At 40.9% G+C, this 27,888-nt stretch overlaps 2 protein-coding genes across 7 annotated transcripts in view; one reads left to right on the forward strand and one right to left on the reverse strand.

Moving 5' to 3' along the window:
• CFAP61 (cilia and flagella associated protein 61) overlaps positions 1-4,146 on the reverse strand; it is a 302,051-nt gene extending 297,905 nt beyond the window's left edge. For 4 of the 5 annotated variants that reach the window (XM_027623975.2, XM_027623973.2, XM_027623978.1 and 1 more), the window contains exon 1: positions 3,997-4,146. The gene's annotated coding sequence lies outside the window, so the exon portion shown is untranslated. Of the gene's footprint in view, positions 1-884; positions 925-3,996 lie in introns of all 5 variants that reach the window. The other variant, XM_027623974.1, reaches the window with a different exon arrangement.
• Positions 4,147-4,222: 76 nt separating this feature from the next.
• Positions 4,223-27,077, forward strand: CRNKL1 (crooked neck pre-mRNA splicing factor 1). Of its 2 annotated transcripts, XM_027623980.1 has the most exons (14): positions 4,223-4,377; positions 6,388-6,540; positions 7,581-7,672; positions 8,499-8,657; positions 9,121-9,287; positions 17,244-17,422; positions 18,150-18,320; positions 19,821-20,012; positions 20,730-20,789; positions 22,075-22,155; positions 23,535-23,774; positions 24,952-25,053; positions 25,505-25,753; positions 26,854-27,077. In XM_027623980.1, the coding sequence occupies exons 1-14, from the start codon at positions 4,327-4,329 to the stop codon at positions 27,019-27,021; spliced, it is 2,064 nt and encodes a 687-aa protein (XP_027479781.1). In that variant the 5' UTR covers positions 4,223-4,326; the 3' UTR covers positions 27,022-27,077. The 2 variants fall into 2 exon arrangements, with proteins under 2 accessions (XP_027479781.1, XP_027479782.1); XM_027623981.1 differs by lacking the exon at positions 20,730-20,789 and having other exon boundaries at positions 4,234-4,377.
• Positions 27,078-27,888: the final 811 nt, after the last annotated feature.

The raw sequence follows: 27,888 nt of genomic DNA on the forward strand, positions 1-27,888 counted from the left end.
CTTCTATGCTAGGGGGAACCCAATATATGCTGGATGGGCACGATGACCCAGGTGGGAGATAATCCACTGGCGGGTGTCTCACCTGAAGGCCTTCTCACTCCAAATCAGGGAGAAGCATTACCAAGCAATAAAATGACAGTGTTATTTCAAAGGAGGCAATCAGAAATCTGGCTGACTACCATCTGAGCATTAAATACTCTAATATTTTCCACAGTCCCTGTGAATGTGAAATTCGGTGCCTGCTACAAAGACATGGCATTAGCAGAGACAATAATTTTTCATATTTGCAAATATCTTTTACCTAGTTTGGGTAGAAATGGACATTAGTAGTCTACATTCTTGTCAAAGCTAGCCATAAGTGTTGTCATTCCTGGTTTTGGTTTTAACTTAAAAGCAAAACTGGAAAGAGACATCCTGTTTGTGAAACATGATGTCTTAGGCTAATGCTACAAATACATATAAATTTTGAATAAAATAAAATAAGAAAGCATAACTAAAGAGGCGAGCTTTGGGGAAAAAGGAGACAAGGAAAGAAAGAACAAGCAAAGGGAAATTCCCCCACCCAGGTGGCAACGACTTTGTGGGCAGTGGCTCAGGGAATGATCAAATGTGATTCAGGCCCTTGGGGCAAGAGTTTGCACCCTCTGTGGGGAAAGCAGGGGCCTCATTCAAAACCAAGAACTGAAACCAAAGCCATGTGTCCAACCTGGACTTTGGAGGGGTGAACCTCTTGATAAATGAGGAGACTAAAAAAAATGAACCTACTAGCCCCTGGAAGTGGCAAAGCAGCTTTCTCTACTGATAGCTCTGGGTAGAAAACAAAGCTACTTGTGAGGAGTCCAAATCCTAGACCAAAGTAGGTATGCATCCTAACCCACACTTACCTGGGTAGTGTGCAAGTCCCCCAAAACTTCAGATAATATACTGCGAAAGAGATGATGAAATAAGTATGTTTACAATTATTAGAAATATAGAAAGAGAAAAGTCATGAAAACAGGTAATTAAGAAAAAGAACAAAAACTTTAAAAATGGAAAATATGATTATTAAACTTTAACTGGATGAGTTAAAAACATATTAAACACGATTAAAAAGAATTAATGAACTAGAAGGCAGCTATGAAGAAATTTTCTAGAAAGAAGCACAGAAAAATAGAAAGAAAATATAGAAAGTGGTTAAAAGACATGTAAGACAGAATAAAAAGAATATCTATGTCTTATAGAAATTCCAAAAATAAGTAAATAAAATGTTTGAAAATAATGGCTAATGATTTTTTTTGGAAATGATGAAAGACCTGAATCCTCAGGAGCAGGAAAATAAGAATAAATAAAAATAAAAAATAAAAATAAATCCTAAATATATAGTAGTGAAATTACAAAATGCGAAAAACAGAAAACCTGAAAGTAACCAGATAAAAGACAAACTGCCTATGAGAGAGTAAGAATTAGACTAAGAGTATGTTTCTCATCAGCAACAATAGGAGCCAGTAGTACAGGGGTTGGCAAACTCCCTCTGTAAAAGGCGAGATGATAAATATTTTAGGCTTCACGAGCCCCGTGTTCTTTGTGCAACTACCCAACTCTGCTAATATAGCATAACAGCCAGAAACAATATGAACACAAATGGGCATAATTGTATTCTAATAAAATTCTAGGGGCCCCTGGTGGCTCAGTCGGTTAAGCATCTGACTTCAGCTCAGGTCATGATCTCAGGGTCCTGGGATTGAGCCCCAAGTCCGGCTCCAGGCTCAACAGGGAGTCCGCTTCTCCCTCAGCCCCTCCCCCCACTTGTGCACCCGCTCTTGCTCTCTCTCTCAAATAAATAAAATCTTTAAAAAAAATTCTACTCATGGATAGACAATGAAATTTGACTTTTATATAATTTTAGGGTGTCCTGAAATACCCTTTGGGTTTTTTCAGTTGTTTAAAAATATTTTAAAAGAAATTCTTAGCTTATGGGCCATACAAAAATAGCCTATGGGCTGAATTTGACCTATGCGCTACAGTTTTCCAATCACCAGAATAGTATCTTTTAAAAAGTAAAGATAAAAAGGAAAGGGGGCTGGGGGGACACGTTAGCCTGGTGATGGGTATTAAAGAGGGCACGTACCGAATGGAGCACTGGGTGTTGTACACAAACAATGAATCATGGAACACTACATCAAAAACTAATGATGTAATGTATGGTGATTAACATTACCTAATAAAATAAAAAAATAGCCATTAACCTAGAATTCTATGCCTAGCTAAACAATCACTAAAAGATGAAAGCTAAAAAAAGACAATTTACTACAAAGATGGAAGGAAATTACACTCAAAGAATCTGGTTGAAAGAACTCCTAAAAGATGTGTATCAGGAAGAATAAAATTAAAATCAGAAGGGAGTGAAATATAAGATAAAATGCTGGAGGGAGAGAGAAGTAAACAAGCAGGTGTATCTGAAGAAGCACTGAAGGCAAAAAAAAAAAAAGTAATGATGATAAATTTTGCTTAAAAAACAAACAATATCGAATTACCAGACAATAAAAACTTGTAAGATGGAAGGAGAGCAACCAGAAATAAAACATTCAAAGTGTCTGTATCTCTCAAAAGAGGCCAGAGATGATTAACATTAAATTCTGTTAAATCAGTTATGCAAATTTACAAGTTTAAGGGACATCACATAAGGGAAACATCTTTTTATTTTAATAGGTATTTATTTACTTTGTTAGGTGACTTTATTTCAGTGATATAAAATCTCAATCAACTTATTTAAAATTTGAAAAGTAAGATAACTTACAAATATTTAAATAATAAAATTGGTAGTAAAGAGCTATGGCAAATATTTTTATACTGGTTGCAAATGACTTCAGTTCAAGTTTTCTCAAAAGCACTATTCACAGAGATAGATGTGATTTTTCCAAATACATAAAATACACACAGCATTTTTATAATTTTTTTTTCTAAACACCAAAAGAGACTTGCAACTGTCATTTCTTAACCAATGAGCTATCACACCATGAAGACATAGAGGAATCTTAAATGCATATTACCAAGTGAAAGAAACCAACCTGAAAAAGCTACATACTATATGACGCCAATGATAGGACATTCTGGAAAAGGTAAAACTAACAGACAATTTTTAAAAATCAGTGGTTGCAGGAGGCAAAGGGGGAAGGAGGAATAAATAGGTGGAGCACAAAGGAATTTTCGGATAGTGAAACTATTCTTTACCATACTTTGATGGTAGATACAGGTCACTAAATTCCACAGAATGTATAATACCAAGAGTGAACCCTAACGTTAACTTGTGAACTTTGGGTGATAATGATGTCAGTGTAGGTTCATCAACTATAACAAATGTACTACGCTGGTGAGAAATATTGGGGAAAGGGGAATGACAGGTGTGAGAAACAGGAATTCTCTGTACCTTCATTCAACTTTTCTGTGAACCTAAAACTACTATTTTAAAAAGTCGTGTTTTTTTTTTAATTTGCTTGCATATAATTAATTTTTTGTTTTGAAGACAGGTCAAGAAATATACCAGCTAACATTTACAGAGCACTTTACTAGATTTTCTCTTCAATGCTGATGAAATAGATACTATTATTTTCGTCTCATAACTAAGGACATCGGGGCTAAGAGAATTTACGTAATTAAGGCACAGTCACATAAAATGTAAACATCTGTTTATCTGACCACAAGTATGGCTTATTTGCTAGTACTCTGATGATTTATTTTCATTTTCTTCTATTATCTGGCTTTAAAATACCTTCAGTTATTTTTAATTACAAGCCTTAGATTTTATTTGTGCACGATTGTCCAGAAAGGAAGACCTCAGAGCCTACAAAGCCTAGAATACAACGCGGCGCCGGGCCATCTTAGGGACGCATCAGCTCGCCCCTTACCATAATGGGAAAGGTAGTTTTCTGGCCTGCCTCTCCTCCCTCGCCCCCGAGCCTCCGGATCGGAGCTTTGTTCCTATTCCCCTTCCCAGGCGCCAGGGTTCGACCGACCCACCTGTCCTCGCAGGTCCTCCCAGTTCTGGAGACTGACGTGGGGATGCGCCCTTGACGCCCTGCACTCCGTCCCCGCGTCCCTGCCGGGCTGGCCAGCGCTACCACGTCACCTGCAACTCCGAGACACAGCGCTCAGAGGAGGACGCGCAGCCCGTTACCACAGAAACGAAGTTGCCTACGTCACGGCGCGTGAGGGAAGTCAAAGGTCATACCAGCTAGTTCCGTTTCCTGTTCCGGGATTCCGCTTGTTGTCAGAAAGTGGTGGGGTTCCGGCCAACCCTCGGGGCCTATTTCTGGGGTCCAGGTTGGCGCGAGGTCGGCTGCTGCAGCCATGGCGGCCTCCACCGCGGCCGGGAAGCAGAGGATTCCCAAAGTGGCCAAGGTAGGAGACCGTGAGCGGCTTTGAGGTTTGGGCTTGCCCAAGCCTCCTTGGGGCTCGCGGCGAGAGTGTGGTGCCAGCCTCAGTTGTACCCCATGTGGGCCAAGGGGAAGGAGGAGGGGAAGGGTCAGCTGGTGGTGGGGTGCAGGCTTTTGTCACCCCGGGGCAACCCCCTTGTTGGCGTGGCTTTCGTTCTAGGACGTGTTTTTGCTGGGGGAGGAGTGGGGCTACTCGGCAGAAATTGGGCGGTGCGCTAGGCGCTGGGGAGCTACTATCTAATGAGGCGATGTGCAGCGTTCACATAAGACACGAGTCAGTGAAAAATTGCAACCTTACCAAATGCTAGTGAGGCAGCGTAGAATATGCCGTGGAATAATGGGGGTTGTGTGAGGGGTCTGCAGAGTAAACTTTGCTGAGGAAGTGATATTTAAACTGACACTTGATGGCTGACTAGGAGTTAGCCCAGCTGAGAGTGGAAGGAATGAGAGGGCATGGGGTTGTGTAGTGGCGTTAATTTAATTAAACAATAAATTTGATGTTATCTGATATTTCCATCGGTGGCTGATACTTACTATTTCATATGTGACAGGCTTTGCCCTGAACCTTTTCAGATGCCCTCACTCCAGTCTGTTTCTCCAGCCCAGGTGGCTCTCTTGAGCTTGTCCTTTACATACCCATTTAGATGACTTCCAGAGATAATTTATATAAGTCACATAGCACAATGTCTGTGATTACATATAAGCCATCATCATTACTAACAAAATCATTCCACACATGACATTAAACAGTTAATATTTCTTATAATTCAATTCCATAATTTTTTTAAAAGGTTTTATTTATTTATTTATTTGAGAGAGAGAGCACAAGCAGAGGGAGTGGCAAAGGGAGAAGCAGACTCCCCACTGGGCAGGAGGCATGATGTGAGGGTTGATCCCAGGACCCTGGGATCATGACCTGAGCCCAAAGCAGATGCTTACCTGATTGAGCCACCCAGGTGCCCCTCAATTCCATAAAATTTTATTGGGCACCAGTGGTGCAACAGAAATGCAATGTGAGCCACATATATAATTTTAAGTTTTCCTGTTGCTATGTTAAGCAGTCAAAAGAGTCATCATTAATTTTAACTGTATATTTTCTTTAATCCATTCTATCCAAGGTATTGCTGTTCCAACATGTAGTCAAATTTAATTAGGTAGTTTATTGTGGTTTTTTTTTTTTCATACGAAGTCTTCAAAATCCAGTGTATATTTTGCCCTTAGAGCCCATCTCTATTTGGGCTCACTACATTAGCTCATGGCCACTATGTTGGGCAGCATAGCCCTAAGACTTCAAGAAGCTTACAGTCTAATGATGGGAATTTACTGAATATTGTCTTTGACTTGAAATGCCATGAAAAAAACAAATGCAGTTTGAGGCATTATCGTCCACCTGGGGCATAATTGAAAAATTCTGTAAATAGAAGTGGCAACACTAGAAAAGATAGCACACGTTTTGATAAAACAAAACCTCTAGTGAGAATTTTACCTAAGCAGCCTCAAAGTTTATTGGTTTTTTTTTTTAAGACTTTATTTATTTATTTGACAGAGAGAGAGACAGCGAGAGAGGGAACACAAGCAGGGGGAGTGGGAGAAGCCGAGGCAGGCTTCCCGTTGAGCAGGGAGCCGGATGCGGGGCTCGATCCCAGGACACTGAGATCATGAGCTGAGCAGAAGGCAGACACTTAACGACTGAACCACCCAGGTGCCCCTATTGTTACACTAATCTAAAAGGAAACACTTACTATTTTTGCTCCCTTTTCTCTTCATACTTACCTATGGCTTTGTAATAAATACCGTGCAAAGGAAGAAAACCTTGTTTTCTCTTTAATTTCGTAGAGAAATGAAAACCTGTCATACAAAGAGGGCATCTTGTATTAATACTTAGAAAGTTCACATCCTAAAAAATGTTTCTTTGCTTCCTAAACGTTGTGTGGTGAGCATCTACTAAAAATGAAAATGTCTCCTGTCTTAAAAGGTGAAAAACAAAGCCCCAGCTGAGGTACAAATAACTGCTGAGCAACTCTTAAGAGAAGCTAAAGAAAGAGAGCTTGAGCTTCTTCCACCTCCACCTCAACAGAAGATCACAGATGAAGAAGAGCTAAACGATTACAAACTAAGAAAAAGGAAGGTCAGTCCGTCATTTTCCAGTCTATTAATAACATTTTTAGGAGTTTATAGGATAGAGTTTGCAAAGTTCCTCATTGCTTAGAGAGGCTATAAGATAAAATTAGGTTAGTGTTTCTAGCCACAAGTAGTGCAACTTCTGGTTACCAGATAATTGCATTTTTGCTGAACTTTAGAAAATATGCCATGAGTTGTCTTTGAAAGTATAAAGAAATTAAATCCACCAGAGATCTAATTTTTGGTGCTGAATCCAAGATGGATAGCAGACAAGTGGAATGTCTGACAGCTGGAAGGGGCAGGACTTAACCAAGGCCACATTATGTCCTGTCTCTGTACCACCTTCTGTGGTAGGAATTAAGACTTGGAAAAGAGCCATGAGAGGACTTGGGAATCTGACCTCTTCACCCTAGAATCCTCACTCTAGGGCAGTTTTTTTTTCTTTAAAGATTTTATTTATTATTTCCAGAGAGAGAGAACGTGCAAGCAGGGGGAGGGGCAGAGGCAGAGGGAGAGGGAGAATCTTAAGCAGGCTCCATACTCATATCATGGAGCCCCACTGGGGGCTCATACTCAACAATCCTGAGATCATGACCTGAGCCGAAATTAAGAATCGGACACTTAACCGACTTAGCCATCCAGGTGTTAAACCACTAACCCCGTTGTATCTACGTATTAGTGATGTGTGAAATTCTGAGACATTACCAAGAGGACTGAAATAGTCAAAAAAAACATTTTCATACTAGGAACAAGTATAGAATATATACAAGTATCAGTTAGTTATGAGCAATAAGAGAAAGTATCAACAAATCTGCTAATAACTCTTTATGTCTAAAGTTTTTCTCTTTGTGTGTAAGACTTTAAAGAAGCACCTGAGATTGTAACCTTCATTAGTGAGTTTCTTATTTCTCACAAGGATTCCAGGATGTAATTTTTCCTAAATAAGAACAAACTGAATAAAACTTTTAGAACAGGATTAATAGACAAAGGATGATGTCATTTTTACTTACTTTTCCCTTCAATTTGATCCTTTTTCCCTTCCTCCAGACTTTTGAAGATAATATAAGAAAAAACAGGACTGTGATTAGTAACTGGATAAAATACGCACAATGGGAAGAGAGTCTAAAGGAGATTCAAAGGTAAAATTCCTGAGTCTATAATTTCAAATGTAATGATGTCCTGAGTTAAGAGACAGAAAAGTAGTAGAAAAAGTTATAGCACAAGTGAAAGAGTGTGCCTTTGGTAGTAGTTTTCCAGGTTGTTCTGTGGAACCCTAGGGTTCCCTTGAGGGGCCTCAGGGGCACTGTGGTAGGCGAGTCTGGGGGAGCAGCAGGGGAGACGCTACAGGTGGGTCTCGCCTCCAGCACACACTACAGTCAGAGAAGCGCACTTTTATCTGCTTTCTCTGTATTGGGATTTTTTTTAAATAAAAACTGTTCACTGGAAACCAGTGGCCAACAAGATAAAAGTCACAAGCTGGCCCTTCCTGTTGCCCAGGCTTTCCGCATTTTCCCAGCATACCCACTGCCCCAGCTGTGCCCATGTGCCAGCCACTCCCCGAACACATTGTGTCTCCTCCTTCTACACTAGGCTGTTCTCTCTGCCTGCAGTGAGCACTCTCCCCTACCCACCTTGGCCTCTGGAGTTTTCCTCAACTTCTTAACTCTGCAGTTACCTCCTACTTACTTAGCCATTCGCATCAGACATTATTATTTCTTCCCTTTTGCTTCCTTGTGTAAACCTTGATTATAATGTTTACCACATTGTGGTGAAATTACGTGCGTGTCTATTTTTCTGTAAGAGTTTGTTAGGTTCCTGAAAACATGTTTTTTCACTTTCTTATGCCCAGAACCTGGCTCATGGTGGACACATGATAAAATAGCAGGGCACTGCAGATGGTTTGAGATAGTTGCCCCATGTGTTGTATATACTACTTTTGATGTTCTCCAAATCTGGCTTCTTAAGGGCTCGATCCATATACGAGCGTGCTTTAGATGTAGACTACCGAAATATTACACTCTGGCTGAAATATGCAGAAATGGAAATGAAGAATCGCCAGGTCAACCATGCCCGAAATATCTGGGACCGGGCCATAACAACTCTGCCTCGAGTCAACCAGTTCTGGTAAGTTTCTGATCTACCAAAGCAGCTTTTTGTAGGCTAGAAAAGTTCTGCAGTCTAGTGTATTTATTTTATTCACATCGTTGCAATCACATATATTTAATTTACATTCTACTTCTTTAAACATACTATAAGTAGTTTTTAATGTCCTGTAGTATATTAAGTCATAATGACTACATGTAATAGCTGTGTAATCAAAACTAAAATGTGGGTTGCAATCTTTTATGCATAAGAAACGTATTGTTGAACTAAGCAATTTTTAAGAAAAATGTATTTTTATTTCCTGTGGTTCATCCTTTCCAGATCTATATTTGATAAGAAAACATGTTCGATTTAAGCTTTGGGGAAAATAAAGCTCTAAGTCTTCGTATTTAACAAAGTTAGAATTACAAAGTACAAAAGATCATTTTTTTTTCCCCTAAGTAATTTTGACCATGACAGATATTTGGGGATGATTTTGTTAAAGGTACAAGTACACATACATGGAGGAGATGTTGGGAAACATTGCTGGCGCCCGGCAGGTGTTTGAGCGCTGGATGGAATGGCAGCCTGAGGAGCAAGCCTGGCACTCCTACATCAACTTTGAGCTGCGATACAAAGAGGTGGACCGGGCCCGCACCATTTATGAACGCTATATCCTTTTTTTATCCTTCAAATTTTTATTTAAACTCTAGTTAGTTAAAATACAGTCAATATTGGTTTCAGGAGTAGAATTCAGTGATTCATCACTTACATACAACACCCAGTGCTCAACAAAACAAGTGCCTTCCTTAAGACCCACTCATTTAGCCTACCCTCACCCCCTTCCCTCCATCAACCCTCAGTTTGTTCTTTTTTTATTATTATTATTATGTTATGATAGTCACCATACAGTACATCATTAGTTTTTGATGTAGTGTTCCATGATTCATTATTTGCGCATAACACCCAGTGCTCATTACAACACATGCACTCCTTAATGCCCATCACTGGGCTAACTCATCCCCCCACCCACTCCCCTCTGAGAAACCCTCAGATTGTTTCCCAGAGTCCATACTCTCTCATGGTTCATCTCCCCCCTCTGATTTCTCCCCCCTTCAGTTTTCCCTTCCTTCCCCTAATGTCCTCCATGCTGTTCCTTATGTTCCACATATGAGTGAAACCATATAATTGTCTTTCTCTGCTTGACTTATTTCACTTAGCATAATTCCGTACAGTTCCATCCATGTCGATGAAATGATGGGTATTCATCCTGATAGCTGAGTAATATTCCATTGTATATATGAACCACATCTTTATCCGTTCATCTGTTGAAAGGCATCTTGGCTCCTTCCTCAGTTTGGCTACTGTGGACATTGCTGCTATGAACATTTGGGTGCCTGTGCCCCTTCTTTTCACTACATCTGTATCTTTGGAGTAAATACCCAGTACTGCAATTGCTGGGTCATAGGGTAGCTCTATTTTTAACTTTTTGAGGAACCACCATACTGTTTTCCAAAGTGGCTGTACCAGCTTGCATTCCCACCAACAGTATAAGAGGGTTCCTCTTTCTCCACATCCTCTCCAACATTTGTTGTTTCCTGCCTTGTTAATTTTTGCCATTCTAACTGGTGTAAGGTGGTATCTCAGTGTGGTTTTGATTTGAATTTCCCTGATGGCTAATGATGTTGAACACTTTTCCTGTGTCTGTTAGCCATTCGTATGTCTTCTTTGGAGAAGTGTCTGTTCATGTCTTCTGCCCCTTTTTGACTTATTTGTTTTTTGGGTGTTGAGTTTCAGAAGTTCTTTATGGATCTTGGATACCAGCCCTTTATCTGTAATGTCATTTGCAAATATCTCCCATTCCATGGGTTGCCTCCTGGTTTTGTTGACTTTCCTTTGCTGTGCAGAAGCTTTTTATCTTGATGAGGTCCCAAAAGTTCATTTTGCTTTTGTTTCCCTTGCCTTTGGAGATGTGTCCTGAAAGAGGTTGCTGTGGCCAATGTTGAAGAGGTTACTGCCTATGTTCTCCTCTAGGATTTTGATGGATTCCTTTCTCACATTGAGGTCTTTCATCCATTTAGAGTTATTTTTGTGTATGGTGTAAGAGAATGGTTGAGTTTCATTCTTCTGCATGTGGCTGCTCAATTTCCCCAGCACCATTTATTCCATTGCATATTTTTTCCTGATTTATCGTAGTTGACCATAGAGTTGAGGGTCCATTTCTGGAGACTGTTCTGTTCCAGTGATCTACATGTCTGTTTTTGTGCCAATATCATGCTGTCTTGGTGATCACAGCTTTGTAATAGAGCATGAAATCAGGCAACGTGATGCCCCCAGCTTTGTTTTTCTTTCTGAACATTTCCTTGGCGGTTTGGGGTCTTTTCTGGTTCCATACAAATTTTAGGATTGTTTGTTCCAGCTCTTTGAAAAATGCCAATGGTATTTTGATAGGGTTGGCATTGAAAGTATGGATTGCTCTGGGCAGCATAGACATTTTAGCAATGTTTATTCTTCCAATCCATGAGCATGGAATGTTTTTCCATCTTTTTTTGTTGTCTTCAATTTCTTTCATAAGTGTTCTGTAGTTTCTAGAGTATAGATCCTTAACCTTTTTGGTTAGGTTTATTCCTAGGTATCTTAGGGATTTTGGTGCTATTGTAAATGGAATTGATTCCCTGATTTCTCTTTCTACAGTTACATTGTAGTGTATAGAAAAGCAACTGATTTCTGTGCATTGATTTTGTATCCTGCCACATTACTGAATTGCTGTATGAGTTCTAGTAATTTGGAGGTGGAGTCTTTCGGGTTTTCCACATAAAGTATCATGTCATCTGTGAAGAGAGTTTGACTTCTTTGCCACTTTGAGTACCTTTTCTTTCTTTTTGTTGTCTGATTGCTGCTGCTAGGACTTCTAGTATGTTGAACAAGTGGCGAGAGTGGGCATCCTTGTTGTGTGCATGATCTTAAGGGAAAAGCTCTCCGCTTTTCCCCATTGAGAATTATATTCGCTGTGGACTTTTCATGGATGGTTTTTATGATATTGAGGAGTGTTCTCACTATCCCTACACTCTGAAGAGTTTTAATCAGGAAAGGATGCTGTATTTTGTCAAATGCTTTTTCTGCATCAATTGAGAGGATCATATGTTTCTTGTTTTTTATTAGTGTTATCACCTTATATTATTGATATTATATTATTTACATTATTGTATGTATTATTATATATATTATTTATATTATATATTTACATTATTTTATTATCACATTGGTTGATTTGCGAATGTTGAACAACGCTTGCATCCCAGGAATAAATCCCACCTGATTGTGATGGATAATCCTTTTAATGTACTGTTGGATCCTGTTGGCTAGGATCTTGTTGAGAATTTTGGCATCCATATTCATCAGGGATATTGGTCTGTAATTCTCCTTTTTGACGAGGTCTTTGCCTGGTTTTAGCATCAATGCTGGCCTCATAGAAGTTTAGAAGTTTTCCTCCTGTTTCTATTTTTTTAAACAGCTTCAGGAGAATAGGTATTATTTCTTCTTTAAATGTTTGGTAGAATTCCCCTGGGAATCCATCTGGCCCTGGACTCTTGTTTTTTGAGAGGTTTTTGATTACTGGTTCAGTGGTTTTTGACACTGGTTATCAGTGTATTCAGATTGTCAATTTCTTCCTGTTTCAGTCTTTGTAGTTTATAGGTTTCCAGGAAGACATCCATTTCTTCCAGGTTACTTAATTTATTGGCATATAGTTATGATAATTTCTAATAATTGTTTCTATTTCCTTGGTGTTAGTAATGATCTCTCCCCTTTCATTCATAATTTTATTAATTTGGGTCCTTTCTCTTTTCTTTTGGATTAAGTCTGTTCAGAGGTTTATCGATCTTATTAATTCTTTCAAAGAACCAGCTTCTAGTTTCATTGATCTTCTTTACTGTATTTCTGGTTTCTACTTCATTGGTCTCTGCTCTAATCTTTATTATTTCTCTTCTGCTTGGTTTAGGTTTTATTTGCTGTTCTTTCTCCAGTTCCTTTAGGTGTAAGGTTAGCTTGTGCATTTGGGATTTTTCTACTTTTTTGAGTGAGGCTTGGATGGCTAGTTTTGGACTGATGTGTTTTCGTTCTCATTGGTTTCCATGAATTGTTTAAGTTCCTCTTAATTTCCTGGTTGACCCAAACATTCTTTAGCAGGATGGTCTTGAAAGCTTCCAAGTGTTTGAATTCCTTCCAAATTTCTTCTTATGATTGAGGTCCAGTTTCAAAGCATTGTGGTCTGAAAGTATGCAGGGAATAATCTCATTCTTTTGGTATCGGTTGAGACCTGATTTGTGACCCAGTGTGTGGTCTATTCTGGAGAAAGTTCCGTGTGCATTCGAGAAGAATGAGTATTCTGTTGTTTTAGGGTGGAATGTTCTGTATATATCTATGAAGCCCATCTGGCCCAATGTGTCATTCAAAGATCTTGTTTTTTTTTTGATCTTCTGTTTAGATGATCTGTCTGTTGTTGAGAGTGCAGTGTTGAGGTCTCCTACTATTAAAGTATTATTATCAATATGATTCTTATTTTGGTTAACAGTTGGCTTATGTAGTTGGCTGTTCCCATGTTGGGGGCATAGATATTTATAATTGTTAGATCTTCTTGTTGGATAGACCCTTTAAGAATGATATAGTGTCCCTCTGTATCTCTTACTACAGTCTTTAGCTTGAAATATAATTTGTCTGATAAGAGAATTGCCACCCCAGCTTTCTTTTGAGGTCCATTGGCATGAAAAAATGGTTCTCCATCCCCTCACTTTCAGTCTGGATATATCTTTAGGTTCAAAATGAGTCTCTTGTATACAGCAGATGGATGGGTCCTGTATTTTTATCCTATCTGCGACCCCGTGCTGTTTCATGGGAGCATTTAGGCCGTACATGTTGAGAGTGACTATTGAAAGATATGATTTTAGTGTCATTATGTTGCCTGAAAGTCCCTGTTTCTATAGATTGTCTCTGTAAATTTCTGTCTATATTACTCTTGGGGTCTTTCTTCTTTTATAGAACCCCCACTTAATATTTCTTGCAGGGCCGGTTTGGTAGTCACATATTCTTTCAGTTTCTGCCTGTCCTGGAAGCTCTTTGTATCTCCATCCATTCTGAATGACAGCCTTGCTGGATAAAGTATCCTTGGCTGCATCTTCTTCTCATTTAGTACCCTGAATATGTTTGCCAGCCCTTTCTGGCTTGCCAGGTCCCTCTGGACTGGTCTGACGTTATTCTGATGTTCCTCCCTCATAAGTAAGAAGTCTCTTCTGTCTAGCTGCTTTCAGGATTGCTTCCTTTGTTCTAAGATTTGCAGATTGTGCTATTATATGTCAGAGCATTGATCTGTTCACCTTGATCTTGGGAGGGGTCCTCTCTGCCTCTTGGACATGAATGCTTGTTTCTTTCCCCAGATTAAGGAAGTTCTCAGCTACGATTTCCTCAAATATATCTTCTAGACCTCTCTCTCTCTCCACCCCCTCAGGGGTTCCAATAATTTTAACATTGGAACATTTCATGGCGTCATTAATCTCTCTCAGTCTGATCTCTTGGGCTTTATGCTGTTTTTCCCAGGCCTCCTCGGTTTCCTTCTTTTCTATCATCTTATCTTCTAGCTCACTAATTCATTCTTCTGCCTCGTTTACCCTGGCAGTCAGAGTATCCAGTTTAGACTGCATCTCATTCATAGCATTTTTAAGTTCGGCCTGATTAGATCTCATTTCTACCTTTAGAGATTCTATATTGTTGCTAATATTTTTCTCAAGCCTAGGTATCGACTTCATAATTGTTACTCTGAAGTCTATTTCTGACATCCCGCTTATATCATATCCATTAGATCTATGGCAGAGGCCACAGTCTCTGATTCTTTTCTTTGTTGGGGGTTCTTCCTCTTAGTCATTCTGTTGAGGGATGTTTGAGGGAATGTACAGAGTCCAAAGTATTAACCACGACCCAAGCAAGATGTACCTATTTTATAGGGACCCCTAACGTTGTTGTCCTCTTGTTCTTCCAGCCTGTCTTCTGGGGGAGGGTGCTGCCGCACTTTTACTCAGGCAACCCTGCTTGGCCCCCTGTTGGTGGGGGGAGGGGCGGTGGGCCCAGTGAAAACCAGTGTTTCGAGCTTTTGTTCTCTGGCAGCTTTCCGTCTCTGGCATATCTTCCGAGAACCAGAGCAGAAATGACTGCACCCAGACCTCTGTCCCAGAGCAGAGGAATCGTAGTCTGCTCTTCACTGAGCTCTCCAGGACACACAGTCTCTGTTTCTATCTGCGCTGCTAAAAACCTCAGCTTCCCTGGGTGTGTGCCCCACAGCAGCTCTCCCAGAGGTTGATCCCAAGGCCGGTCTCTGCCCTTTGTGCTACTAAAACCATGAGCTGCCCTGCGCACCCGCAGCTCCTACATCCTGTCTGGGGGCTGGACTAAAGTCCTTTCCCGCTGCTACAGGTCTGTGAGTCTGTGTCCGGTCCCCAACGCAGGATGCTTTTGCACTCTGGTGTTATATCACCTTCTCAGCGCCAGCTTATGGCAGCTCCTTTCCCATTCTGTTTATCTTTCAATATCTGCCTGCAGAATCACGGCTCTGCCCTTCATACCTCGAGACCGCCAGAGATTTTCTGCATGTAGAGATCCAGATATATATTCTTACATTTCAGGCTGATTTCATTGGTGTTCAGAATGGTTTGGTAGATACCCAGTTAAATTCAGGGGACCAGTTGAAATATGGTCCCCTATTCCTCTGCCATCTTCTGTGCTCCCCCCAAACGCTATATCCTTTGAGTCAGTCTGAGTGGTGCTGTTACTTTCCTGGGTGCTACTCCGCCCCGGGCAGTAAGAGTCATGGTCTGCACATATGGATCCCCATCAACATAGGCCCGGAAGTCAAAGATACAAGTTTCATCTGCTTCATGAGCTACATAACTATTTTCTAGAGACATAGTGTGGTCAAAATAGAAGTTTGTGGTCTGGGTAATTGAGCTTTTTTTGGCAAAACTTTGGGTTTGTTTATATTTTGGCATTCCTTATGGAAAGTGACATACCAGGGCTTTGGTTGCTGTAGCCAGTCCTGTTTGTCCGGGGTTTTTTCCCTAGGTTTTTCTAGGGTGTTGGTCATTAGCACCACTACTGGAGTCCATCCAAAGGATGGAGACAGGAGGACAGCATAGTATAGCCTAACAAGCTCTGGCTCCAGGGCCAGTTGGATGGGTGTGAGTCCCTTCTCTGGCACGTGTTGGGGGGGTGGCCTCAGGTCATTTCACACTTCCAAACCTTGTTTATTCCTTTATAAAACAAAATTGAATCTACCAAGAGGAGTTGTTTTTAGGATTTAAGATTATAATCTGTATGAGCAGTGTGTGTGTGCGTGTGTGTGTGTGTGTACACTTATTTCCCTTAGGAAGGATGATTTGGTATTTGCTAATTAAGTGACTTCATAGAACATAACTACCCAGAAAAAAAACCATCAACTTTATTTATTTATTTTTTTAAAGATTTTATTTTTTTGAGAAAGTGAGAGAGAGCATGAGAGGAGAGAGGGTCAGAGGGAGAAGCAGACTCCCCACTGAGCAGGGACCCCGATGTGGGACTCGATCATGGGACTCCGGGATCATGACCTGAGTCGAAGGAAGTCACTTAACCAACTGAGCCACCCAGGCGCCCAAGCATCAACTTTATTATGCAATTTTAAGGTCTCTATGACCTCTGCCCTGTTTTAATATGATTAGCTTAAGAGAAGCTTTTATAGTGCTTATTACACATCAGGCATTATTGTAAGCACTTTACAAATATCAACACTTAATCCTCGGACAGCCCTGCAGTGCGGGAACTACTCCAGCCTGTGGGGTGTGAGATGCAGGCACAGCTGAGAGGCGGCATGGCCGGGGTCTTTCCGGGAGTGACAGAGATGGGCCTTGAACCCAGCTGCAGCTTCAGAGCCTATGTCCTTAATTTCATTGCCATTTTTTAACGTATTACTACTTTGGAATTAATGAGTTCCTCAAGCGAGGTAGATGAAAAATAGATTTCATCTGTTAAGAAATAAAACGGTAATTCAGAACTTTTTTCAATATCAACTATATTTCAATAAAAAGAAAAACCCTAAAAAACCTTTTTCTTCTGCCTCTAGTTAGCAGTTTTGTTTTTGTAACATTTTTTTTCTTAATCGTTAATTCCAATACTAATGTTATTGAGCATATAATACGTAGGTGCCATTTATTGAGCACATTCCTTTGGCCCCAAACTGCTAAGAGCTTTACACACATTTCCTCCTTTCAAGCCACTGTGGTTGGGTTAGGGTTCTTTTTCTGTATTTACAGATGAAAAAACTGAGTCCTAGACAAGTTAAATGACTTGTCCAGGATAGCATGGTTAATAACAGGCTTCAGCTTCTTCATTTCTCCAAACTCCCATTTGTACCCACTACAGAAGTACTGAGTAAGTCCTGGAGGAAGAGAGATGAACAAGACGAGGCCCCCTTCAGAGGTCACAGTTTAGTGGTTCTTCAATGCCTTTGCACGTGTTTTATCAACTCTATAGTCATAGTTTGTGTTGTTGGGGGTTGGGTTTGTTTTTTGTTTGTTTGTTTTGCGGGATATTTCCTTAATTCCTATGAACTTGTCCTCGTGCACCCTGATGTTAAGAACTGGATCAAGTATGCTCGCTTTGAAGAAAAACATGGTTATTTTGCCCATGCACGGAAAGTGTACGAGAGAGCTGTTGAATTCTTTGGAGATGAGCATATGGATGAACACCTTTATGTTGCCTTTGCCAAATTTGAAGAAAATCAAAAAGAAGTAAGTACACTTGAAGAACTCATTTACATTGCATAACAGCTTAGGAAAGATTACTTGTGCACATTGAGTTCATTCCATTTTCTATTCACTTATCCTTGGAAAAAACGTTTCCAAAATCTCTCAAGGAAAACAGCATACATTTGTGGCTTAGCTGCAGATTGGGAACTGAGCGATTATAGATTGTACTAAAGTGTCCTAATTGTGTTGTGCTTTGCTTGAAAATTAAGCCTTTATAGCTATATATAGAGAATATCGCGTGTAACCTGAGAGTTCGTCATTTGGTCTCCTCATTAAAGGGTTTTATGGGTAATAAACTTGGAAAACAAAAGTGGCAGGGCTCTTTGAAGTAGTGAAGGTGGGGGATGAGGACAGGAAAGGAGTCAAGGAGAACCCCTGGGGTTCGGGGCTTGAGCAAGGGCATGACGGTAGGTGTTGCTTACCAAGACCAGGAAGACAGACCCAGGTTTGATGGTGAGGATCAGGAGGTCAGTTCTGGACCTGTTTAGTCTGAGATGCACAGATGACACCCAACTGGCAGAGTCAGGTAGACAGTATTAAGTATGGAGCTCAAAGGAGAGTGTCAGTACACCCTGACAAATAAAGACCTCAACAAGGGGGAGAAGAAAAGTCTTACTTTGGAGTAGTATGTGATGTCATAATTACCTTCCAAGTTGTGGCTCAAGTGAGAGTATTGTGTTGTAGAAGTAATCCTCCTGTCTACTTTTAGTTTGAAAGGGTACGAGTGATTTACAAGTATGCCCTGGATAGAATTTCAAAGCAGGAGGCCCAAGAACTCTTTAAAAACTATACCATCTTTGAGAAGAAGTTCGGTGATCGACGGGGTATTGAAGACATCATTGTGAGCAAACGAAGATTCCAATATGAGGAAGAGGTGAAGGTGAGTGCTGGTGCGGACGCCGAACCCTGCAGGTGACAGAGATGTGCCGACCAGCAGCAGCTCAGGTGAAGCGAAGAATAGCAGGCGGGGGGGCTTCCAGGGATCACGCTCTTGCTGACACGTCTGCAGTGATTGGCAGCCGTTGCAGCAGCAGTCTGCAGGGCTCATAGGAGAGGGCAGCAAGTAGCACTTGGGTTTGCTCTGACACCCACATGTTGAAAGTTACCATGTTGGTTGCTGCTGGTGCGCCGTAGAACTTGAGCAAAACCGGGAATCCATGTGAACTCCTTTCTGAAGATGGAAGAGGCAGAGATTGAGCCAAACAGTTTTTCTGCACTACCGTTTAGCTTAACTGCTTAAACAAAACATATATTGTAGATATGTTTTCATTCTCATCTCTTTATTTGTAATGTACTATTTTGATTTGAGTTCAAAGATAGTAACATTTTTGGGGGCCTGGGTGGCTCAGTCGTTAAGCGTCTGCCTTCGGCTCAGGTCATGATCCCAGAGTCCTGGGATCAAGTCCCACATCGGGCTCCCTGCTCAGCGGGAAGCCTGCTTCTCCCTCTCCCACTCCCCCTGCTTGTGTTCCCGCTCTCGCTGTCTCTCTCTGTCAAATAAATAAAATCTTTGGAAAAAAAAAAAAGATAGTAACATTTTCCCTTACTGGTCTGCTGTGCATCTAAAAACTTCTGCTTAGTCAGATGAATTAGGATATCACTAAAGGACCGAGTCTGGTGTTAAATGAGGTCAGCAAGATATATTCAAGATAAATGACTATTAATTGAGAAGGCAAGTTTCACATTTGTGACCATGGTTCTAATTGCACTGTAATTTTATTTTATTTTTATTATTATTTTTTAAGTTTTTTTTAGTTTAAATTCAGTTAGGCAACATGTAATACATCATTAGTTTTTGATGTAATGTTTGATGATGCATTAGTTGCGATGTCATGTCATGTGCCCTCAATGCCCATCATCCACTGTAGTTTTAAATCTAGACATGATGATATGCAGTCAGGTATATAAACAAATACATTTATAAAAGTAGGCGTCTAATTATTGAGTAATTATCTTGGGGGTGGTGGTTGTATATGAAAGCAGCCTTGCTGTGGGACACCTGGAAAATAATCTGTCTCCTGTGTTCCTTTTTCTTTTCTATTTATGATATCTCAGGAATAGTATTTTTCTAAGATTTTATTTATTTGAGAGAGAGTGCGAACATGAGTGGGGGCAGAGGGAGAAGCAGACTCCCTGATGAGCAGGGAGTCTGATGCAGGACTCATCCCAGGACCCTGAGATCATGACCTGAGCTGAAGCCAGATGCTTAACCGACTGAGCCATCCAGGCACCCCGGGAATAGTATTTTTTTAAATGAGATAGGTGCTAAACAGTTGCTAAAATACAGGAAGTCAATCTAGTGTCTTTTTTTAACCTCACAGAGTCCAGCAAGTATAGCTCTTGGTTTGGTTTTTATTCATTAAACTTGTGGTCTGTCTAGGCTAATCCACACAATTACGATGCATGGTTTGATTACTTGCGCTTGGTGGAAAGTGATGCAGAAGCAGAAACCGTTCGAGAAGTCTATGAAAGAGCCATTGCCAATGTGCCACCCATTCAAGAGAAGCGGCACTGGAAGCGCTACATCTATCTGTGGGTCAACTATGCACTCTATGAAGAATTGGAGGCCAAGGTAAAAACAGAATTATGCCTCAGCTGTTGATGGCTGCCCCCTCCCTGGCTGCTTCAGCCCTATGTGTACACCTCGGCCATTGTGGGTAGCAGTGGATACTGACATGTACAATCCCAGAAACAGGAATCTCGTTCTAGATTCTCAGCCATACAGTTACATAGTCTCTCTGCAGCCTTTTAAACTCTGTATACCTGTGGTGGGCCCAGGTGAGGTGTTTTGGTTTTGTTGCATTTTGTGTTTCAAGCCTGAGGCACCACATTTATCACTTGGAACTTGGAACAATGAAGCAGGCTTTAGCTTATTTTGTATCGTTTTCTGGGCTGCCTCCTAAATAGGGATCACAGCTAGATGACACATCTTTGCTTCTAGTAAAAGATCAAGTGGGATTTTGAGAAATCAGGTGTGTATAAATTAATTGGGAGAGACTAGCTTTGTGCTGTTGATCTGAGACTATAAAATATCTCTTTCTGCTATCAGGCAAAAAGCCTTTCCACAGACAAGCTCTCAGAGATTGATGGCTATCTCGTTGGTGATTCTTTAACCAGAGTTTGAGGGCCACAGGGAGTTCACATTTGATCATAAATGATGAAATCAGGGTTTGAGAATAGCACCCTGTGAAAACACTCTGGGTGGGGGTGTACGTTTTTACAAGTGCTAACCAAACTAGCATTAGTAACAGACTTCAGTAGTCGGTGAAAATTTCTTATCCTAATACAGGATCCTGAGAGGACAAGACAGGTGTATCAAGCTTCTTTGGAATTAATTCCTCATAAAAAGGTATGTTTGCTCTAAATGTTCTGTTCCAAAGTGTCAAAATCCTGCTTCTATTACTTGTGAAATAATACTTACTGTTTGAATAGTTTGCTCTGCAGGGCACCCTGAAAACTTAGGTTTCAAAAGTATGCTCTTTGCCTCTGAAAACAGTTTACAATCTGGTTGAGAGGACAGCCTGCATTGACAAATGAAAAAATACAGATAATGTAGAAATTCAGAAGAGGGTGGGTAACTGGAATGACTGAGTGGAAGGAGGAAGACACACATCCCAAGAGCACACAGCATGTGCAGGAAACAACGAACAGGTGTTTGTTGGCATCAGAGTGGACATAAGTGTGCATGGGTGAACACTAGTGTGTGAGTTCTGGAAATGGTTGAGACATTTATCTCTGCCCTATTTCCCAGCCTGAGAAACAAGTAGAGATGTTGACTGAACTACCTTCTAGAGTAGAGATGGCATGTTCTGCCTGCTCACAAGCATACCCAGAAAACAAAGCCAATTCTCAGTAGGGGTGGCAGGGCCATACAGTACGATAAAGTATTTGAATTACTGTAACTTTTGTGAAATAAACAACATCATATTTGCTTAAAAACAAGAAAATACATCTGTCCTAGCTCTGAATATTTACGGAAATCTAATTGCATGTGGCCTCTTATTAAATTTTTAACTTCAGTGCAATTGTTTTTTTTATTTTTTATTGTTATGTTAATCACCATACATTACATCATTAGTTTTTCATGTAGTGTTCCAAGATTCATTGTTTGTGCATAACACCCAGTGCTCCATGCAGAATGTGCCCTCTTTAATACCCATCACCAGGCTAACCCATCCCACCACCCTCCTCCCCTCTAGAACCCTCAGTTTGTTTTTCAGAGTCCATCGTCTCTCATGGTTCGTCTCCCCCTCCGACTTACTCCCCTTCATTCTTCCCCTCCTGCCATCTTCTTTTTTTTTTTTAATATGTTGCATTATTTGTTTCACAAGTACAGATCTGTGATTCAACAGTCTTGCACAATTCACAGCGCTCACCATAGCACATACCCTCCCCAATGTCTATTACCCAGCCACCCCGTCCCCCCAGCCCCCACCACTCCAGCAACCCTCAGTTTGTTTCCTGAGATTAAGAATTCCTCATATCAGTGAGGTCATATGATACATGTCTTTCTCTGATTGACTTATTTCACTTAGCATAACACCCTCCAGTTCCATCCACGTCGTAGCAAATGGCATAACTTCAGTGTAATTGAAACGACTCTTTTAGATGTTTTTTGTGCTTTTGTTTCCTAGTTCACATTTGCCAAGATGTGGTTACTATACGCACAATTTGAAATAAGACAGAAAAATTTACCATTTGCCAGAAGAGCTTTGGTAAGTAAAGAAAGCATCAAGGGGCACCCGGGTGGCTCAATCAGTTGAGCATCTGACTCTTATTTTGGCTCAGGTCATGATCTCAGGGTTCTGAGATCCAGCCCTGCGCTGGGCTCTGTGCTCAGCGCAGAGTCTGCTTGGGATTCTCCGCCTCTGCCTCCCTCCCTGTGCTCGCATGCGTACTTGTGCGTGCACACGCTCTCTCTCTCTCAAAGAAATAAAATCTTGAAAAAAAGGGGAAGGATCAAGATGCATCACTGACTTCTTTGAGAAGGAAATTAAATCTTAGTAGAAACTGTCCAACTTGTGGGCACCTGGGTGGCTCAGTTGGTTAAGCAACTGCCTTCAGCTCAGGTCATGATCCAGGAGTCCCGGGATCGAGTCCCACATTGGGGACCCTCCCCCCCTCATGCTCTCTCTCTCTCTCTCATTCTCTCTCTCAAATAAATAAATAAAATCTTTAAAAAAAAAAAAAGAAACTGTCCAACTTGTAAGCACTAAGAATGCAATGGAAGTATTCTGCCGTTATAACCTGAGATGTGTCAGAAGATGCATGGCCTTTTGAAGAAAGATGGGTGAGGGATGCCTGGGTGGCTCAGTTGTTGGGCGTCTGCCTTCGGCTCAGGTCATAATCCCAGGGTCCTGGGATCAAGCCCCACATTGGGCTCCCTGCTCGGCGGAGAGCCTGCTTCTCCCTCTCCCACTCCCCCTGCTTGTGTTCCCTCTCTCGCTCTCCGTCAAATAAATAAATAAAATCTTTAAAAAAAAAAAAAAGATCAGGTAACAATGTTTAAATTACTCTTTTTTAACATTGGAAGCTTTATCTGTAGGTGCCAGTTACCAGATCTTTTCTCAGAATGGAAAGATCTGACGTTAGATCACATTAGATCTTAAATCAGCTCTTGAATAGACTCATCTTGTGCAAAACCGGGGGTATGACATGCACCTTCCTCTTAACAGCTGTTCTAAAGTCTCTTAATAAGATCAAATGCTGTTTAAATGCAGGTGTCCTTCTGTAAGCCACTCTTGCCCTGGCTGTGGGCAGCGAGGCATCTTTCATTCTGTGGAAACAAAGGAGGTTTCATCCATCTGACATCCATATTCCCTAGGTGCTCCTGAGAAACTTAAGTAAAATCCAGAATACTTGTGCAGACAGTTCTGCAGCCCTCTCTTGCTGAACAGGCACCAGTGGGCATAGGCCCTCTTGACCCCTAGGTAAAGTAGAGGGTTTCCTTGGCCTTCTGTCAAGAACCAGTGTGGACAATGTGATAGCACAGAGGGTTCTTCCTCAGCAGAGAAGAGCTGTTGGGATAGGTGAGTGACATCTGTACACAGGTTGAACCCACATATCACAGTGGTTTGGTCATTTTATTTTCCAGGGAACTTCCATAGGCAAATGTCCAAAGAACAAGTTATTTAAAGGTTACATAGAATTGGAGCTGCAGCTTCGAGAATTTGACAGATGCCGGAAGCTTTATGAAAAGTTCTTGGAATTTGGACCTGAAAATTGTACGTCCTGGATTAAATTTGCAGAATTAGAAACAATCCTTGGTGATATTGAGAGAGCCCGGGCAATCTACGAGTTAGCCATCAGTCAGCCACGCTTAGACATGCCAGAGGTGAGAATCTCAACATGAATATGATTTTGTTTAAGATACTGCCCTAGTATTGCTTTAGATGACCGTCTACATGTTGTGCACTTTAGAGTATAAAGATAAACTCACTTGTGGTCTTGTCTACTCCAGATTAGTACTTTACTGTTGAGGGGATAGAAGAAAGATGGGAGTGGGAGAAGCAGCCCTCTGGTAGGATACCAGAGTCCAGCAGAGCCCCATGATGACACCAGAATGAGTTGGGATATAATGGGGCAGGTGACTGGCCCTCTTCCTCCCTTCTTCAAATAGAAGGCTAACTAAAGGGGATGGGACAGGGATGGCCAGGCAAGGAAATAGGCAGCAGGCAGCTCTGGAGAACAGGGCAGATGAAGGTTAAGACTGAACATCCTCAAATTCTCCTGGCACAGTTTTTCCCAGATTGGGTCAGCAAAAGAAGCTCTATCTAAACCAGGATATTCCTGAAATTAAACTACTGCCACCGTCCTCGCCTGTCCCTTCCTTATTTAAACTCAAGCCACAAGGTGGCGCCAAGCCACAACTAGGACCGATTTGAGAGCCACTGAACTCACCCAGCCTTTTTGTGAGTCTTGCCCTAATGTGACTGCATTTTATGGCTTGGGTCCCACTGGCTGCATTAGGGCATTTCGTTACGTATAATGGTTCTATCAGTTGGCCTTAGCTCCCAGGCATCCAGGCCACATGTTACTCCATCCTTGTCCCCTGACAGGCAGTACCTAGCAGGTGCACTACTGTTTACTGAATAGTTGTTGAGGTGAACTCAAACCTATCAAGGAATTTACAGTGGAGGTAAGAAGAGTAAATCCTGGATAATCGAGCCATGTCATCTCCTGGCAATGTCAGTTGTATGTGACAGGATCATGGCAGTGTCTGGGAGACTTGGCAAGTCTCTGAGCTTTTCTTGGTAAGTCCAGCATTTGAAAAGCTCTGAAAGAGAATCCAAAAATGAATCCAAAGCATTTTATCTCATAATGTAGAATGGTAGCCAAGTTTTGGTCAGCTTGTAAATGCCACTGTTTTTATTGTGTCCAGATGCTACCTGTTCTTTAATTGTTCATAGAAGTCCTAGGTTCCTGGATGTCCTAGGTTGGAATGGTCATTAAGCTGATAGGGACATGTTGCTCTTTAAATGTCAAGGCTGACTTATTAAGTTCTTTCTTAGGTGCTTTGGAAGTCATATATTGATTTTGAAATTGAGCAGGAAGAAACTGAGAGAACACGAAATCTTTACCGAAGATTGCTTCAGCGGACACAACATGTCAAGGTATCCTGCACTCTGTTGATTCTTTGATTTTGCCTAAATCAGCAGTTCTAAAGGAAATAATCGTATTTCTGTATTTTAAGTGTATCAGGTTTTTTTGTTGTTGTTTTTAGTGCTTTTCTTGCTTTTAGAAAGAGCCCATGAGTCTCAGAGGACTTTGGAATATAAAGCTTATACTAGGTCAATATTTATACTGCATGGGAGTAACTTGAATATCACAGGATTGAATAAAAAGTTAAACTCTTTTCAGGATTTTAAGACCATTTCAAACACCTAGTTGGATATAGAAGCAGACTGCTTCAACATCATTGAAGCATATAATCAATATGTTCTTTGGAATACTACAGATGAATACATTAGTATGTTCAGATGTCATTAACTAGAAATTAGCATTATTACATGATCGTTTTCTGGATGACGTGGTTAATTTGCTTCTATAATAATTTTTCTTAAGGTATGGATCAGCTTTGCACAGTTTGAGCTGTCTTCGGGGAAAGAAGGAAGTTTGGCTAAATGCAGACAAATTTATGAAGAGGCTAACAAAACCATGAGGAACTGTGAAGAAAAGGAAGAGAGACTTATGTTGCTGGAATCCTGGCGAAGCTTTGAAGATGAATTTGGAACAGTATCGGATAAGGAGAGAGTAGACAAACTCATGCCAGAGAAAGTCAAGAAGAGAAGAAAGGTCCAGGCTGATGACGGGGTAAGAACTGAGCCTGTGGAGCTGGTCATCTCATGTCAGATGAGCAGAAATGCATCTGACTTTGAAATTTGTACTTATAAGTGCCATATGTACAATCTGAGCATGGGAGCAGACAGCCTGGAGTAGGAGACAGTTGCAGCCTGGCTACCATGGAAACACAGCTATAGGAAGGTTCTTATGCACAAAACGACATGACCCAGTGGTTGGCATCTCCTGCAGGCATACTTGATGGGCTTAGATTGGAGGAAGATCTGTTGGGAAGCTAGCTGTTATAAGCAGAGCAAGTGATGGTGGAAGCTGGAACTAGAGCAATGTGTAGGAAGCCAAATCAGTGACCAGTTCGAGGTGGGGCTGTAAGGGCAGGGAGTCAGAATAGTAGTGCACAGATTGATGGCTTTCGTACTGAGTATGAAGTAAGTCTTTAAAAATTAAGTAATTTATTTAAATTTATCAGAGCACAAGAAAAAGGAGTGGCAGGCAGAGGGAGAAGCAGGCTCCCCGCTGAGCAAGGAGCCCGACTCGGGACTCGATCCTGGGATCCTAGAATCATGACCTGAGCTGAGGACAGCTGCTTAACCAGCCAACCCACCCAGGTGTCCCAGTCTTTAAAAATTTAAAACCTTAGAAAACTACAAGATGGGGAAAAAAAAAAAATCTTAGAGTATAGAAGAGCTCTGCTTTAATTTTTAGGATCTTTTTCCACTGGTTTTTAGCTCTCCGTGAGCTCCACTTGCAGCAACACCAACCCCAACAGCTACTTTTTTTTAATTCAGTTAATCAACATAACGTTAACATAAGTGTATTGTTAATTTCAGAGGTAGAGTTCAGTGATTCATCAGTCTCATATAACACCCAGTGCTCATTATACCCCGTGCCCTTGTTAATCTGCATCACCTGGTTACCCCATAACTACTTGTTCACCCCAATCTTGCAGGCCCAGCCCTTGTTCTTTCTGTGATGGGCTTTGGTGGTGTTTTGTAAATGAACATAAGTTGAATTTGAACACTCCAGGGTTTTGCAGTGAAAATTCTCCACTTTAAAGTAACTGCAGGGTGTTTCAGCCACGTGTTGGCTTATCTCATTTTACTTTTTTTCCATAGTCTGATGCAGGCTGGGAAGAGTACTATGATTACATCTTTCCGGAAGATGCTGCCAACCAACCCAACCTCAAGCTTCTGGCCATGGCCAAACTCTGGAAGAAACAGCAACAGGAAAAGGAGGCTGCAGAGCAAGACCCAGATAAGGACATTGATGAGAGTGAATCCTGATGTTCTTGTTCATATTGATAAGTGTTTTATTATTTTTATAAATTAATCGTTCGGAACTCTTGTGATTCCGTAAGTTTTTGTATATTTCACCAGTAAGGAATTGGAGTCTTTGATAGCTATTTTTTGAATTATTTTTAAAATGTTCTTGGGTTAGTGAGGGGTGGGGGGGTTGCAAGAAAATTTTTTTAACCATTAGTTTTATCGGAATCCAAACATTTTTTTTTTTTTTTGGTTCATATCACGTATTAGGAAATCTAATTGAGGTAATGCTTTCAAGATGGACCTGCACTTTTGAAAGTGTTTTTCTAGAAGTGTTCAAGTTACATTCTACAGTAACTTTTAAAAGTGTTTTTTTATGCTTGTCTTCTTCATAAAGGTATTTAGTGCACTCACCTGAAATCTCTAACCTCTTCACATCTTCACAGACTCGAATTCCATTCCCAGCTGCCACTAATCTGTAACTTAATCTTTTAGTTTCTTCTCTCATAAAATGGGCATCTGCCAACTCATTTTGAAGATTAGAAACAGAATATACCTGGCACATCGTGACTGCTCAATAAAATGTTCATTCCCAGCCACTTTCCTAAACACGTTCATCCTTGTAGAATTGAATGTGCTTGGATTAATTTAACTTGTAAATATCCGTACTTTCTTAACAGTGGCCATTGGCACTACATGCTTTTGAAAACACCAGTTGGGAAATAATTTACAGTTACTGTATTTCCGAACAAGGTCTTTTTGCTACCAAGATGTTTTAGTCAAATTTCATGCTGTAATCAGTTTACCCCACTGGTTGAGCTCTGTAATGGCTTAAGGAATAGTAACACATGTGCTGTGAAAAACAGTGCCCCCTGCTCCAGTAAATTT

The sequence above is a fragment of the Zalophus californianus genome, chromosome 8 (genome assembly GCF_009762305.2).
Source record: "Zalophus californianus isolate mZalCal1 chromosome 8, mZalCal1.pri.v2, whole genome shotgun sequence".
Lineage (NCBI taxonomy): Eukaryota > Metazoa > Chordata > Mammalia > Carnivora > Otariidae > Zalophus > Zalophus californianus.